Genomic DNA, 16,200 nt, shown 5'->3' with positions numbered 1-16,200 from the left:
TCGAACTCCCAAAATTTTCGAATTAGAAATTCAGAAATTCTTGATGAATGTTGGAACAAACATCCTAATACAGAAAAATTAATATCTTATATATATAATATCTTATTAGACAGTGACATTCCTTCGACGGACTTACACAGACAAACATGGGAAAAAGAATTAAATCAAGTAATAACGAAAGATACTTGGGAAGAAAGTTTGCAACACATACATCAGTTCACTAAACGCCAGACATTCTCTAATACAATTTAAAGTAATACATAGGTTACATTATTCAAAAACAAAACTACATAACATTTTTCAACATATCTCACCTATATGTGATAAATGTCAACATTTAGAAGCTACATTATCTCATATGTTTGCAAACTATAAAAATTAAAAAATTCTGGGTAAATATTTTTAGTATAATATCTAAAGTAACCAGCACACAATTGGACCCAGATCCAAAATTAATAATACTCGGAATATTAGAATTAAATCAAACACTTAGAACAACACAAAGAAACTTTATTGATTATAGTTTAATAACAGGAAAAAAATTAATTCTAAAATTTTGGAAAGGCCCTACGGCCCCCACAATCAAAATGTGGATTATAGAAATGACGGAGACCTTAAACGTGGAAAGAATCAGATTTTCCCTGTTGGACAAACAGGAATTATTCGTTGGAACATGGTCTCCTTTTATTGATTACTTAAAGGGTCAGAATGGTTCAGCACAGGAACCTGACTAGCACGCGGGCTAAAGAATGGATGAAATACTATACTCTGAAATGTACGAATATATCTCGAATGAAGTCTTTTTTATTTTAATAAATTTTTCCATTCTTCTTTAACTATCTTTTTCCTTTTTTTTTTTTTTTGTTTTTGTTTTTGTTTTTCTTCTCTTTCTTTTCTTTCTTTACTTCATCTATCTCTTTAGTTCTATCTAGTTAAAAAAAAAAAAAAAAGGCAAAAAGTATTGGAGACAATGTAATAATAATTGACAATATTATCAATTTAAAAATGTAAGACTGTAATGATGTAATTAGGTTATGTACCTATCTCCAATAAAAAATATTTTCAAAAAAAAAAATTAAAAAAAATGTTTCAATACTTGTTACAAAGCAATTTTTTATTTTACTGTTATGCCGTGTGGTATAAAGCAATTTCCAAACCCATTCAATAATCTTGTTTGCAACTCGATATTCTTAAATTAGAAAGGAGTAGATTGATCAGTGTTCCATTTATCAGGCAGTCAAAAATGGAAATGTATGTAAAGTCAGATAAACTTGAATTTAATGTTATCTAACTTGTTCAATTTGTTAATTCTATAAGTTACTGTATCATTGAAATATTTAAAAACAACCTAACTAAGCACTGACTTTATTTTTTCTTCCAGACTCTCTCATCAGCTGTTGTTCAAGTATTTGCAGCAGAACGCAACTCTTACTGGACAAAAAAATGCTGTGGTGTTGCCTGCCTTATCAAAGACAACCCACAAAGATCTTACTTTATTCGAATATATGATATAAAGGTACGGTAAAAATCTTTTGTCCAATAATTGTTCGCTTCATTTAATGGTATAATAATCGGCACCTTTGGCTTCAGTGTTGCACTGACAGACTTTGATTCTGCTCTTTCTGAAGCTGTTCCCACCCAACTTGCTTTCCTACTCCTAAGTTAACTGATACCATTTGCAATGGTTTCTTCACTTATTCCTTTCTCAGTTTCATGACTGTTATCATCAATCTTTTCATGTAAAGCAATTTGTACAATTGTGGCCCTTAAATTACCGCCTTATCTCAACCCTTCCTTTCCTCTTGAAACCACTGCTGCCTTTCAGCCTTAATATAACTTTTGGCCCTATTTTCTCAACCATCTTGTTGAATTTGTTTGGGTGATTGGGGAAAAGATCGGAAAAAGAAAATGGTAATTTAATTTCCTTCAATGTCCATGATTTGAGCCTGCTCTCACTCTTCAGCTGCATTGCTTCATATCTTTACTCTTTTCTCGTCGGTAATCAGCACCTCGTTCTGCTTTGTTCCTAGCATCCTTTTCTAGTAAACTTCCTGCTCATGTAATTTTGGCAGGGAAAGAATCTTTATTTGTGTTAACTCTGTGACGTTGCCGTTTACACCACATGAACAGTTCTTTTCAATAAAGGCAAAAACACTGAAAATTGTTCCAAATTTCTCTTCAAATGGGCTGCCAGTGTGAAATGACACTGAAAAGAGGGAAGAGGCAAAAGCCAGCAGCCACAGAATGATGATTAGAATTTTTTTTTTTTTCAAAAGACAAACTACTGGAGTAAATCAGCGAGTAAAGCAGCATGTCTGGAGAATATGGGTAGACAATATTTCAGGTTGGGACCCATCTTCAGATTGATTGTAGTTGAGGGAGAAAGTCTGGCAAGTGACAGGTGAGGGGGGGTGGGGTTGATTGGCTGATGGTTAGACAAAGGGAAGATGTGAAAAGACAAAAGGTAGTAAGATAGGAGTGAGGAAGTGTGAAATGTGGAACCAGAGGAAGGAATATAGGGAGAAATTAGTGCATGTGGGACACACAGAAGAGGCGGGGAGGGGGGTGGGGGGGGAGGGGAGATGACTGTTTTTGCAGATTAGTCACCTAAAATTGGAAAATTCAATATTAATACCATTGGGTTGTAAGCTCACCTAGCGGAATATGAGGTGCTAGTTTGCATGTTGCTCACTCTGGCAATGGAGAAGGCCCAGAACAGTATGTGAATGGTAAGGGAAATTAAAATGGTTAGCAATCATTGGGGGGGTGTGATATATTAAATATCAGCAGGGTGGGAAGACAGCATCAGTGGAGAGAGACTGGTAATGTTTCTGTTCTGATAAAACCCCATTAACATGCTTTGGTAACTCTGCTTCTTTTTTCAAGCTGCTCCCTGATCTGCAGCATGCGGTGTTTTATGTCATCAACATTTGCAGTCTTAGATTTACATTCTTTTAATTCTAAATATAGTGCTACAAAATCAGAACCCCAAATTTAGTATTTTATCTACCTATGTACTTTGGGAAATTTTTATTTTACTAATTTTTTTTGTTTTTGTCACAGGATGGGAGATTATTGTGGGAACAAGAAATTTACAACAATTTTATTTACAATCAGTCCCGATCATACTTTCATACATTTATTGGTGATGTAAGTTCTTTCACGATTTCTTATTTGAGTTTTGTGTATTTCTTTGATATATCATTGATAAACAAGTATCGTAGGTGTTAAAAAAAACAATCTTCTTATAGGAGTAATAAAAGTATGCTGCGGTTGATGTTTCTGTTTGATCACCCAAGAGCTTCCTCACTTAGAATGAAATCACTCTTTAATTATCATCCACTTCAATTAGTTTTGTAATTTGTACCTTCCAATATTGCCTATTTTCCACTTTGATGGTTTGTATTAATTTTGTTTCTCCCTGATCTGACATTATGTGTGTGCTAGAATTTGCAATTAGTTGTGGGAAATTACTTCATTGATTTAAAGAAAAGCTCACCACAAGGACTTGTAATGTCTGTGAGAACTTTCTGACGTGTTCTGACCTGGATGCTTTCAAGAGAGAGCTAGATAGGGCTCTTAAAAATAGCTGAGTCAGGGGATATGGGGGGAAGGCAGGAATGGGGTACTGATTGGGAATGATCAGTCATGATCACATTGAATGGCAGTGCTGGCTCGAAGGGCCACATGGCCTACTCCTGCACCTATTGTGTTGTGTCAGACTTCATCCTAAGGGGAACGAACCCTGGTATGCTGTTGCCAATGTCACCAAACCAGATGAGTAGCCAAACAGTGTTGAAGTAACATGACTCAACTAATCAGAGACTTGGACTGTTCCTCTGGAAACATGTTAGAGTCCACTACGATACCTGAGGAATTTAAATTCAGATACTAAATGTTGAATTTTTTAAAAATTATTAATGGTGACCATACAAATCTCCACCAGATCCACTAATGTCCTTCTGGTAAATAAGGTAATTCATGGCTCCAGACCCAATAACATAGCATTTGATTCCCCTTTCCATCCAGTAAAGCACTCTGTGTTCAAGGGTCAATTGGACCAGATAATAAGTACTGACCTTCTGTGAAATTAGACTCCGAAAACTAAGCTTACGAGTTGTTAAAGCAGCATCATTGTTCAAAATTTATTTACCCAGTCATAAAAGGTTAATCATAAGGGCAACCAATTGGCGCAGCTAGTAAAGTTGCTGCCTCAGAGCGCCAGAGGACCGGGTTCTATCCCGATCCTGATCTCTGGTTCTGTCAGCATGGAGTTTGCACATTCTCCCTGTGACCATGTGGGTTTCCTCCGGATGCTCTAGTTTCCCCTCAAAGACGTGTAGGTTAATTGGCTACTGTAAAATTGCCCTTGGTGTGTAGGAAGCGGTATAACATAGAACTAGAGAGATCGATGGTCTGCGTGGACTTGGTAGGCCAAAGGGCCTGTTACTACTCTCTCTGAGTTCTGCATTCTTGCACCATTTAGATACAGAATTGTATTTTTCCTCACAAAATGGAAAGTTCAGATTTTCCAGTCTTATACTGTTCACCGGATCTTTGGGCACCCACTTGATTTATCTAAAATGGACACAAAATGCTGGAGTAACTGAACGGGACAGGCAGCATTTCTGAATCTCTTTGTCGTGTCCTGATTGTGTCGTGTCATCTTTCTAACTTACTTTCTGTTTGATATTATCATCAAACTTAATCTTGCAGCATCTTCTTTCAAGTAATTTATAGAATTTGTTTAAAAACAAATTGTAGCCTCAACACCCATACCCTGAGGTCATTCAATACTTCTTTCCAATGAGAAAAAGTTTTATTTGTTTCTATTGGTTCGTGTTAGCCCGCCAATCTTCTGTTCACAATGTTACTGATACTAAACGTTTCCTCATCTTTGGTCCTTCAGTTCGAAGATGTATAGTTTTCAAATATTAATTTTGCGATTGCTTCCTCCCAGTCAAGCCAAATTGGACTAAATTTTGCAAGTGAAGAAGAGGCAAGAAGATTTAGATATGCAGTTACTGACATAATTGGAAGACGGCAAAGAAGATCTGGTATGTGTTCTGATTGTATTTTAATAGTAACGTGCTTTTAAAGATGTCCTTCAGTAGTTCTAATTCTGGGTAGAGATCTATTAATTAATTTTGCCACTTTATTTCACACCATGCTCTTCAATAGACGGTAAAATGTAGTCGCTGAAAGTGTTAATGTTTTTCTTCTTGTGCCCTGTAAAATTAATCTGAACTACAAGCATGTTTTGGAGAGATAACCAAATAATGCTGCGAATGTAATGTACACCCAACTATCTAATTTAAGGTAATATTTGATTTATTTACTAATTTCAATATATATATTTTTTTTTCTGTTCAACAGAGAAGAGACGTGACCCACCGCCTTTAAATGGTATGTATTTATCCCTGATGTTAATTACATTAACTACTTTAAGAGAAAGCAAAATAACACAGATGTTGGTAATAGAAAATGCAACAGAAAGATACAAAATAATGTATTTCTGATTAATGGTGTCTCATCAGAACTAAAACACATTGTAGGTGAAAATGAAGGTTCTTTGAAAGGATGAAATGGGTCTGATGAATTTCCAAATAATGTTGCCAGGCAATATGAATCACTTTATAGTTTTCAAAAAGTCAACATTTGAGTTGTCACAATAACTCTAATTTTCTTTTTCAGCAAATGTTGGAAAAATTAGTTCCTATTTCTATAAATTCTTTTATTTCTTGTCCCATCATTATTACTTTTGCCTTGGCTTATTTACAATGTTGTCATTGAATCTCTGTCCCTTCAACATTTCCCATTTGCCATTCCATTGAAATAGCTTATGATGACTGCATTGTCAACTTTTTACAGCTCTGATGAAAGCTTGCGCATCTGAAATATTAACTTTGCCTTTTGCCTTGCCTGAAAGTTTCAAACAACAGCTGTGTTTTGCCTTTGGAGATGAAAAGACAGATGGTATTCACATTATGTGAAAGTGGAAAATACACTGCACTTGCAGTTGTAAATACTCTGCACTAACTTGCTCAGCCTGTTCAGACACCAACGCCCAATCCTGCAACTTCTATTGGCAATAAGGACAAGAGCAACAGGTGCATGGGAACATTGCTGCCTGCAGGTTCCCCTTTAACCATTCCAGTTTCAAAGTATAATGCCTGTCCTTCATTGTCACTAGATCTAATCCCTGCAATTCCCTGCCTAAGAGCATTGGGAGTACCTTCACCAGAAGAACTATGAGAATGGCACGCTACATTCTGAAAGGCAGTTAGAAATGGATACTGGAAAATTAGCCCTCTATAACCAACGTTATGCAGAAGCAGTCCAGTTAATCTGAATCCCATTCCTCCATCCACAATCATGAAATTTTTGACAGTCACCTTCCTTTTATGGTCCCTAGTTCTAGGCCGGTTTTGTCAGTAGGGCCATTTCTTCTCCATCTTCATATTCTTCTCCATTCTCCATTTCTTCTCCAATTCACACCCTTCATAATTTTAAATAGCTTCGGTACAACCCCTAGGTTACAAGGGGAGCAACCCCAGCTTCTCCAATGTACCTCATTCCCAGAATTATTTTAATAAATCTCACTTACATTCTCTAAAGTGTTTACATGGGTCCTAAAACATGAGGCCCAGAATAGACAAAATACTCATGAATTGTCATTGAATCAAAACGTATTTTTAAGCATTCATCATGACTTCCTTAAATCTGTACCTTTATTTATACTAGCTTCTATATGCTTTTTATTAACCACATCTTCAACCTGACACTGGTTTCAACGAATTATGCACTTATAACGCAAGGCATCTGTTTTTATATCTCTTTTTATAATTATTTTCAGTTTAAATGGCCTCTACTACTTTTTCCTATTAAAGTGTTATCACCATATTTCTAAACATTAAATTCTATCTGCTACTCGCCTTCCCATTCATATGCCTGTCTATCATCTTGCAATCTATCATTATTCACCTCACTACACTGTGCTTCTAGGTTTTGTTTTGGCTGCAGTTTTGGAAATTGCTTCCTGTACATTTAAGTCATTTGAGATAAAGAGAAAAACTGTGATCGTTGCGTGTAGAATGTGGTCCTAATATAGACTGCAGAATCATAGGATCATTACAACCTGGATGGAGGCCACATCATCCATTGGCTTTACCCGGCTCTCTGAACAATCAAGTTAGTCCTATTCCATAGAATTGTATTCCTATTCCTATTCCCTCCATCTGAAGAAGGGTCTCGACCCGAAGTGTCACCCATTCCTTCTCTCCAGAGATGCTGTCTGTCCTGTTGAGTTACTCCAGCATTTTGTGTCCACCGATTTAAACGAGCATCTGCAGTTCTTTCCTACCCATTCACTAGCACTTACTCCGTAACCTATCTCATTGGATAAATCCTGTCTGTTTTTGAAAATGATGATTAAATATGTTTCTACCACTCTTTGAGGAAGTAAATGCCAGGTGATGCATGAAAAGTTTTTCTTCATGTAATCCTTGGTTGTTTTGCAAGACACACCAAGTATATGGTTCTTTGCTATTCTGCCAATGGAAATAGTTTTTCATGTATTCACTGTCTAGACTTATAAAAACCTCAAGGGAACTTAGAGCAAGTTGAAGTATGGGTAGAACTATTTTTGATAGGTGCATTTATGTACAAAAGAAAACAGGAGGCCCAGAGATCTGTCAGGTATGGAGGTAATGATGTTACTGAACTGGGTGATGTTATGGTGGTGGAAATAAGCAGTTTGTGATGGAGCAGATATGTAAATGAAAATCACTTCTCTGTTAAAATCAGTGCCAGAGTTGCAATGTCAGGCTTGACTTCGGACACTTCCAGAATGGCGATGATAGCTAAGGAGCTGAGTTTGTTACAGGGTCATAAACACTTTTTCTTCAATCTGACATCCATTTATTTCAGTTAATTTGTGTTACAAGTCTGCAAGACTGGTGTTTGAGGAAAGGGGGAATCATACAATTGGAATAGTGATTTTTGCGGAGAAAAAAGCACATGAATTAAAAATAGAAATATTGAAAAATGACAAGATGGAACAAGACCATTCAGATCATTGGATGACATGCCAAAAAAAAAGAGGTATTAAGGCAAATATCAATTGCCACCTTTGTTCAGTGGGCCTTTGGATTACAGCAGTTCAAGATCATATAAATACATTTTAAATGTGATCTGGCATTTGGCCTCCACCTCCACCATCAATCTTTAGATGGAAAATATTTGCCTGAACTCGCCTCTACTTCCACCACTCCCTGGAATTTTTGACCCCTCTGCTAAAGGGAATGTGTCTTATCTATTCACCCCAAGTAAGGCTTCTCAAGGTTGTATCTCAAAATTAAAATTTCCTCTGGCTTTTACTATTGTAAAGAACACCAAACAGGTCAACCTAAATTAAATTTTATCATGTAGAAAGTTTACCATTCCTGGCATCATCTTTTGTGATCCCTTCGCCAATGTAATGTTGGAACTTTGGTGTAATGTTGGAACCAAAACTAGTGCATTCTGCCTGTGGCCCAACTGGTATTTTGTACACTGGTTGAAATGCAAAGGAACAAGCCAATTAATTGGCAGTAGGAGTGGCAAGATGGGGTTACCTTTGTGTAGGAAAGAGCTGCAGATGCTGGTTTAAATCAAAGGAAAATTTACACCCATAGTAAGTGTAAAACAAACAATGTTATTTGAATTGTTGATTGGCCAAATGCTTAATTCTGGTTTTGGCAGAACACTTTGAGCTTGAGGGTTGTGATCCCAGTGTTTCTGGATTTCATGAGTAACATTTCTGTTAAATGCATGATAGGTGTTGAGGCTTCTTGCCTATAATGGTAGATAAATTGCATGTGGACAAATTATTTATTGAGCCAATTCTATGAATTGTGCTTCCATCTTTTAATTAATTGCAGATTTAAATGGTCATATTGGAATGTGCTGTGATTTTTTTTAATGACATGGACCAGAACATTGTATTTTTAAGTGGAATCTAATAAGTTGTGAAATAGTCTTTTGTAAAGTTGTGGGCATGGTGGCAGTTCCTTGATGTTTTGATCCACTGTAAAAGGATTTGGTATCTAGTTTTTCACACAAAAACACTTGGGGTAACAAGTGTTTCACATTTTACCTTTCCAAGTTATGAACAGAACCATTCACTTACGCCAGAACACTTTTTGTTCAATTTGTGTATTGAAAAAGAAGCTTGTTAATGATTGGGGGAAATGTATAGTTTAAGTTTATTGCCTTGTTTGAGGATTATAGCGAATTATGATGCAACTTCTATCTCGCATGTACAGAAGAACAGATCTAAGCTAAAAGGTATGCTTTTCTACCCATTGTTTTCAATGTAATTTATACACATTTTGAATTCATCTTACCAGTTGCAACGAACTCTCACTTGTAAGTTGGTTGGCCATACTGGGAAATATTATTTTGAAGGATCTGTGCAGAATTTGAGTCTTTGGTGTATTAGTTACAGAAAGTCATGAAAAGTTGCTGTTGGCACTTTGATATTTGGCTTGTTTGAACAAAAAGTGATAGTACCAAATAAACGATTTTACCTCTATAGAGTTAATATGTGTAGTTAATTATATCTTAACTATGTGTAGAGAGGTTGATTATTGATCATTTTCCCTTTTGGCACTATCCTGCACAATTGACTGATACCCTTTTACTACTTCTTTCCACAGTCACAGTTCCTAAATATTGTCAAATCAAAAGTGATTTTATGTACTGAATATTATCTCACAATAACCTTCCTGCTATTTAGCCAATCATGCATAGACTGGGTAACCAGTTTGGGGAACATCTTTGTTCAATTCATAAGTGTAATCTTGATCTTCTGATGGCCTGTAACTTTAAATCTTGTCCCATTTGCAATCTTACCTATATCCTATTCCTTTTGAGAGAATCTCGACATAAGCCCGAGGAACATTTCATTTTCTAATTAGGGCAGGCCAGCGCATTGTGGTTCAGATGGCAGATATCAAGTCACTAGAATAGAGAGTGTAAAGAAATTACTCAAAAATAAAAATAGAATGCCAGAAGAACAATTTAATTAAATTGTCAAAAGGACTCAAGTTCAAGTGAGTTTATTGTCATGTGTCCCTGTATAGGACAATGAAATTCTTGCTTTGCTTAAGCACACAGAAAATAGTAGGCATTTACTACAAAACAGATAAAGGTGTCCATATACCATGATATAAATATATACACACATGAATAAATAAACTGGTAAAGTGCAAATAACAGAAAGTGGTTGTTAATAATCAGATTTTTGTCCGAGCCAGGTTTAATAGCCTGATGGCTGAGGGGAAGTAGCTATTCCTGAACCTGGTTGTTGCAGTCTTCAGGCTCCTGTACCTTCTACCTGAAGGTAGCAGGGAGATGAGTGTGTGGCCAGGATGGTGTGGGTCTTTGATGATACTGCCAGCCTTTTTGAGGCAGCGACTGCGATAAATCCCCTTGATGGAAGGAAGGTCAGAGCCGATGATGGACTGGGCAGTATTTACTACTTTTTGTAGTCTTTTCCTCTCCAGGGCGCTCAAATTGCCGAACCAAGCCACGATGCAACCGGTCAGCATGCTCTCGACTGTGCACCTGTAGAAGTTAGAGAGAGTCTTCCTTGACAATCCGACTCTCCGTAATCTTCTCAGGAAGTAGAGGCGCTGATGAGCTTTTTTGATAATTGCGTTAGTGTTCTCGGACCAGGAAAGATCTTCAGAGATGTGCACGCCCAGAACTCTTAGCTAAAGGAGATAACCAGTAACAAATTAGTGAGTAATTGTCTTGTTTTTTTTCTTAGGTCCTTCTCTGCCTATGGCTACAGTTGACATAAAGAATCCAGAAATTACCAATGTTCGATTTACTGCACAAGCTAATAATTTTGTATATGCCAAAGATAAGAAGAAAGTAAAAGGTAAAAAGAAGAAATTGACTAAGGCGGACATTGGCACACCAAGTAACTTCCAGTAAGCGTTCTTCATTGTTCAGTACAACAAATGGTTTTTTTTTTAATTGCTTCTGCATGTTGATCTCTTTTTTCAATGATTTTGTATGAACTAATGGTTAATCAGTAAAATCTAACATTTGCTAACTGAAAGTTTCAGATTTATGAAACTGTAAAAGAGTTTTGTGATTCATGTTTTGTATGTTTCTCCATTCTTAACTCAGTTTTTATACTTACAAAATGTTTGCAGCATATTAAATGCATGTGATCATCATCTTGATGGTAGCTTTAAAAAAAAAAGGTGAAGGTGTATTTCTTTTTAATTTATTTATTTATTATTTTTTTTATTAGAAGTACGGTAAGTTACAATAATACACAACACATATGTCTTAATACATTTTTTGTACCGCTTCATTTTTTGAGCTTTAAAAAAAAGATAGAAGTAAAGGAAGTAAGGAAAGTGCGCAAGAGTCGTGAAGGTGCAGGAGAGTGTTGAGAAAAGAAAGCCCCTTAGAAAAGAAGTTAGAGAAGGAAGTAAAGAAAGAAAGTAGACCCTAGAAAAGAAGGAAAAAGAAAGGAGAAACAAGCGCTCAATTATAACATTAAACTCCACAGAAAGGGGACTACCAACCAAGTCTGTTTTTGTTGTTTTTTTAACCCCCCGTTGCCAGATCCTGGCACCCTCTATTTATTTATTTATTTATTTATTTTTTAGATTACTATTGCACCTTATGCTTGTAATAGTTCCAAAAACGTAGACCACGTCTTTTGGAAGTGGTCTGCTTTGCCTGCTAAGAGGAATCTCATCTCTTCCAGATGTAGTGTTTCAAACATATTTGATATCCACATTTTTATTGTTGGTGTAGGCGCATTTTTCATCATGAAGCAATGAAGACAAAGGCGGAATCAGCAAATCTAATATCGTACTTATATAACATCATCTTAAACATAGAAATACCCACAACTGATGGAATTAGAAGAGACTGGGAACAAGAATTAGCTATAAAAATTTCAAAAGAGAGCTGGGATAATCACTTACTACAGGTGCATAAATGTTCGATCAACGTACGACATACTCTCATCCAATTCAAAACATTACATAGACTATATTATTCAAAAACTAAAATAAATAAACTCTTCCCTAATGTCTCACCCATCTGTGATAAATGTCTGTGTCAAGAAGCTACCATAGCGCATTCTTTTGTTTTTTGTACAAAAATCCAAAAATTCTGGAATTAAATATTTGACATCTTTACAAAATTAATTAAAATAAAACTGGTACCAAAACCAGAATGGATCATTTTTGGAATATCGGAAGGTAACCCTGAACTAAACGTGTTTCAGAAGAATTTACTCAATTACGGGCTAATAATGGGAAAAAAGCTCATACTTAAATTCTGGAAAAATGCGCCTACACCAACAATAAAAATGTGGATATCAAATATGTGAAGGTGTATTTCTGACGTTTAAATTCTTGGTGTGCATAAATTTGAGGATGATGCCTGCAAGTTGTTAAGTGCACTGGTGTGAATTGGTTTCATTTGAATGCCATGTCTGAAGTTTTAACTACAAAATTAATTAAACGTACAAATCTAACTCGCTAGAAAATGTTTCAAATAAAAATTGATTCTTGATTTTTTTTTTTCCTTTGTGCCTTTCAAATGCAACATTCTGTAACTTTCAGCATTTAAAATTAGCCGTGCTGTTTCCTTGTTTTTTTCTATTTATGCCATTTTTTTGTGTGCACCAGTTGCATCAGTAGACATTGGTGTAAAGTAACAGTATCTTAAACATTAATGTGCTACTTTATTTTTGAGAGAATTTGAAGTTAATTATATTATAAAATAATATTTGATCTATTGAAATATCTATTTCTTGTGGTTTATGTGTTAGTTTCTTTATGGAATCGTGACTGCTATTCACTGCATAATGACAAAGGGCATCAAAATTATGGCATTTCCAATATTTTATTTTCTGTTATGTTAAAAACATGTAGTTACTAAGGAAATGACAATTCCATAATCTAAGGTTACTTAATCATCTGTGTGGAACTGTCAGTAAAATCACCCCTGTTTTGCTACATATAATTTATTGTCTAAATCATGGCATGGCTTCGCTTCCATAGTGAAAGCCTAGGAAACCTATTAATGAAGAATTTGTTACTATTTTCTATAGCAATATGAACAAGGTAAACGTAGAAATCTTATTACGTACAAATCTTAATTTTATAAGATTTTATATGAACACCAAGATTGCACTGGATGTCAATGCTATTAAGGGTCTTGCCATTAACTATATACTTCACCCATGCATTTGACTTCCCAACATGCAACACCTCACACTTGCTTGGCTTAAATACCACCTGCCATTTTCTGTAAAGATCTACATCCCACTGTATCCTTTGACAGCCGCCCTCACTGTCTGCATCGTTCGCATCATTTTTGGTGATGTCTGTAAACTTACTAGCTGACCTATCTACATTTACGTCCAAGTTGTTTTATATATACCACAAACAGCAGAGGTCCCAGTGCAATTCCCTATGGAATACCACTAGCCACAGACCTGCACCCAGAATAACACCCTTCCACCAGTGCTCTCTGTCTTCTATGGATAAGCTAGATCTGAATCCAAAACGCTGTGGATTCCATGTATCTTAATCTTCTGAATCAGCCTACCATGAAGGACTTTTTAAATGCCTTACTGAAATCCGTTTAGACATCATCCACTGCCCTGCCCTCATCAATCATCAGATTTTGGTCAGAACACATTAGGAGTATTGTGTGCAGTTCTGACATACAAAACAAATCAGCTGATCACCTCCTCAGAAAGACTCCCATCGTTTATAAGACATGACTTGCTATAGACAAGGTCATACTGATGTCCCTAATTATTCCCACTCACTGCCAAATGCGTGCAAATTCTATCCCAAAGAATCTTTTTAAATGGCTTCCCTATCATCAATCTGAGTCTCTAAGCATTCTGCACTTGAAGTTCGGGTATATGAGCATGCCACAGGGAAGCTAGATTAGATTTTGTGTATTTCTCTGCATTTTATTTGTCTGCGAACAGTTAAACAATAACCTTTGGAAAATGCACTGGAGCAACACTATTGACTCTTGTACTCCCTGTCACAACTTTCAAATGATTACAGAGAAAATGTATCTCCTGATTGCTCATTTGAATTTGGATTGCTAGCTATCCCCTAGCCTATATTTGTTTCCATCAAATCAATGTTGTTTAAAAAAAGCATCCTTTAAAATATAACTTTATAATTGAAAGTTGGATAATATTTCCATCTGTTTTATTTATAGGCATATAGGACATGTTGGCTGGGACCCAGACACTGGTTTTGATGTAAGTTAAAATCCTATTTTAATTTCAGTGAAGCATTTTGTTACATGTCTCCTAAAGCAATTATAGAATCGTCCTTTTTTTATGCATAATATTGGCCTTTCTGCCATGGTTTGACAATTGCAGTTTCAAAATTGAAGTTGAAGAGAAAATGTATGTGACCAAGTTTTTAACGTTGAATTAAATAGCGAGTGCTCTTCAGGCATTTCCTCTGTTATTTTACGGAAAATGAAGGAATTGACACTGGGATAAAGCTACGTGTGCTGATAGCTCTTAATTGGTGCTTGAAACAAAATGCTTCAATATATCAGTTGTCATCAAGGAGTGTCATCATTTGGCCCCAAATGTAAAGTAGATTGAATGAACTCTCCATAATATCATGAATCTGCAAACTGGAGCTAGGATATTGTCATTGATGAATACCTATCATTATAAAAAATGTCAGCAGTCAGATGTTCATAAGTTATTTGCTATATGCAGAGTGATCCTGCTTTGCTTTATCAGTTTGAAACTGTAATTAAGATTAAGCCTTACATTTTGGTAAAACTTAACTTCCTTTTGATGTTGCTATTATTGTCTTATATCGAGCTCTGATTACAGACAAATCTAGGGTGCGGTTCATGCATTGAATACGAACATAGTTGAGGAATGCAAGCTCAACGTGGTAAAGGATGAGTTTAGGGCCGAGTGGCATTGCCAGAATGGGATATCTCGTACGACAGACAAAACATTGCATTTCCTATCTAGGAATTGGATAAGGAATTCTACACCTAATCTTAACTGAGTGCAATGATTCTTTGTAACGTGTAGTTGACCAAATCTTTCTTTCTTCACAAAACAAGTGTTTAGACACAGCTTTAATTGGGACATGAAGTATATTTTACTTCCTAGACAGTTTCTGTTGAATCAATTTTAACTAATGCTGCAATATTTATGATTTTACTTGCAGCTGAATAACCTGGATCCTGAATTAAAACATCTGTTTGACATGTGTGGTATTTCTGAGTCACAACTGAAGGACAAAGAAACATCAAAAATTATATATGATTTTATAGAGAAAAAGGGAGGAGTTGAAGCTGTGAAAAATGAACTGCGTAGACAGGGTAAGTTAATTTCCATATTTATCTGTTCCTTCAGGTCCAAAATGTTACTTGGCCTTGAAATTAATCAACAAAGTTGAAATCCAAAATAGTGGTTTACTCTTTGAATTGAACTTTTATTTCTTGCAGCTAGATCTTTGTTTTAGATTTTCAATGATACAGTGGCCCATGTTTTTTTTTGGCTAAAATAATCAAGCAGCCTCTTCCAATTCATCTTTAAAACTTTGGGGATTAAATGATCTCTCACTTACGCATTGAACAAAGGAAATTGCTTTTCCTATTCCCTTTTTAATCTATTTGTTAGGAATGTGGCCAGTTTAAAATACCTCTGGAAACAATCCTAACATTTATATTTGCTTCCAATAACAAGATTTCCATCTGTGCATTTTAACACTTTAATGTCCTTTTATAGTATATTGATATCGACACCGTCATTTGCTTTTGTAAATTTATTATTTTTTCCTTTGCATTTGTACTCTCCTTATTTTTGGTTAAGAAAATCATCCCCTTCCCATGTCTTCCACTAGTAACTTCCCCTTCCCATGTCTCCCACTGGTAACTTCCCCTTCCCAGGTCTCCCACTGGTAACTTCCCTTTTCCAGGTCTCCCACTGGTAACTTCCACTTCCCATGTCTCCCACTAGTACTTCCCCTTCCCAGGTCTCACACCAGTATTAACTTACCTGATCTCCCGGTGGCTCAGCACTTCAACTCCCCCCTCCCTCCCTGTGGAACAGCATCCCTCTTCCCATCAGAACTGCCCCCTCCATCGACTCTTAAGTCAAGACTTAAA

The 16,200-nt window shown here is 36.0% G+C and overlaps 1 protein-coding gene across 2 annotated transcripts in view; it reads left to right on the top strand.

Annotated features, from left to right (window-relative positions):
• The window catches only part of wasl (WASP like actin nucleation promoting factor), a 62,307-nt gene that overhangs the window by 31,289 nt on the left and 14,818 nt on the right, over window positions 1-16,200 (top strand). For both annotated transcript variants that reach the window (XM_033037636.1, XM_033037635.1), the window contains exons 2-8: window positions 1,382-1,516; window positions 3,064-3,150; window positions 4,961-5,057; window positions 5,377-5,406; window positions 10,814-10,979; window positions 14,269-14,311; window positions 15,258-15,411. In XM_033037636.1, the coding sequence (XP_032893527.1) occupies window positions 1,382-1,516; window positions 3,064-3,150; window positions 4,961-5,057; window positions 5,377-5,406; window positions 10,814-10,979; window positions 14,269-14,311; window positions 15,258-15,411 (712 nt within the window). The remainder of the gene's footprint in view (window positions 1-1,381; window positions 1,517-3,063; window positions 3,151-4,960; window positions 5,058-5,376; window positions 5,407-10,813; window positions 10,980-14,268; window positions 14,312-15,257; window positions 15,412-16,200) is intronic.

Source organism: Amblyraja radiata, chromosome 19 (assembly GCF_010909765.2).
Source record: "Amblyraja radiata isolate CabotCenter1 chromosome 19, sAmbRad1.1.pri, whole genome shotgun sequence".
In the NCBI taxonomy this organism is placed as follows: Eukaryota; Metazoa; Chordata; class Chondrichthyes; order Rajiformes; family Rajidae; genus Amblyraja; species Amblyraja radiata.
This window is presented reverse-complemented; position numbering and strand designations above follow the sequence as displayed.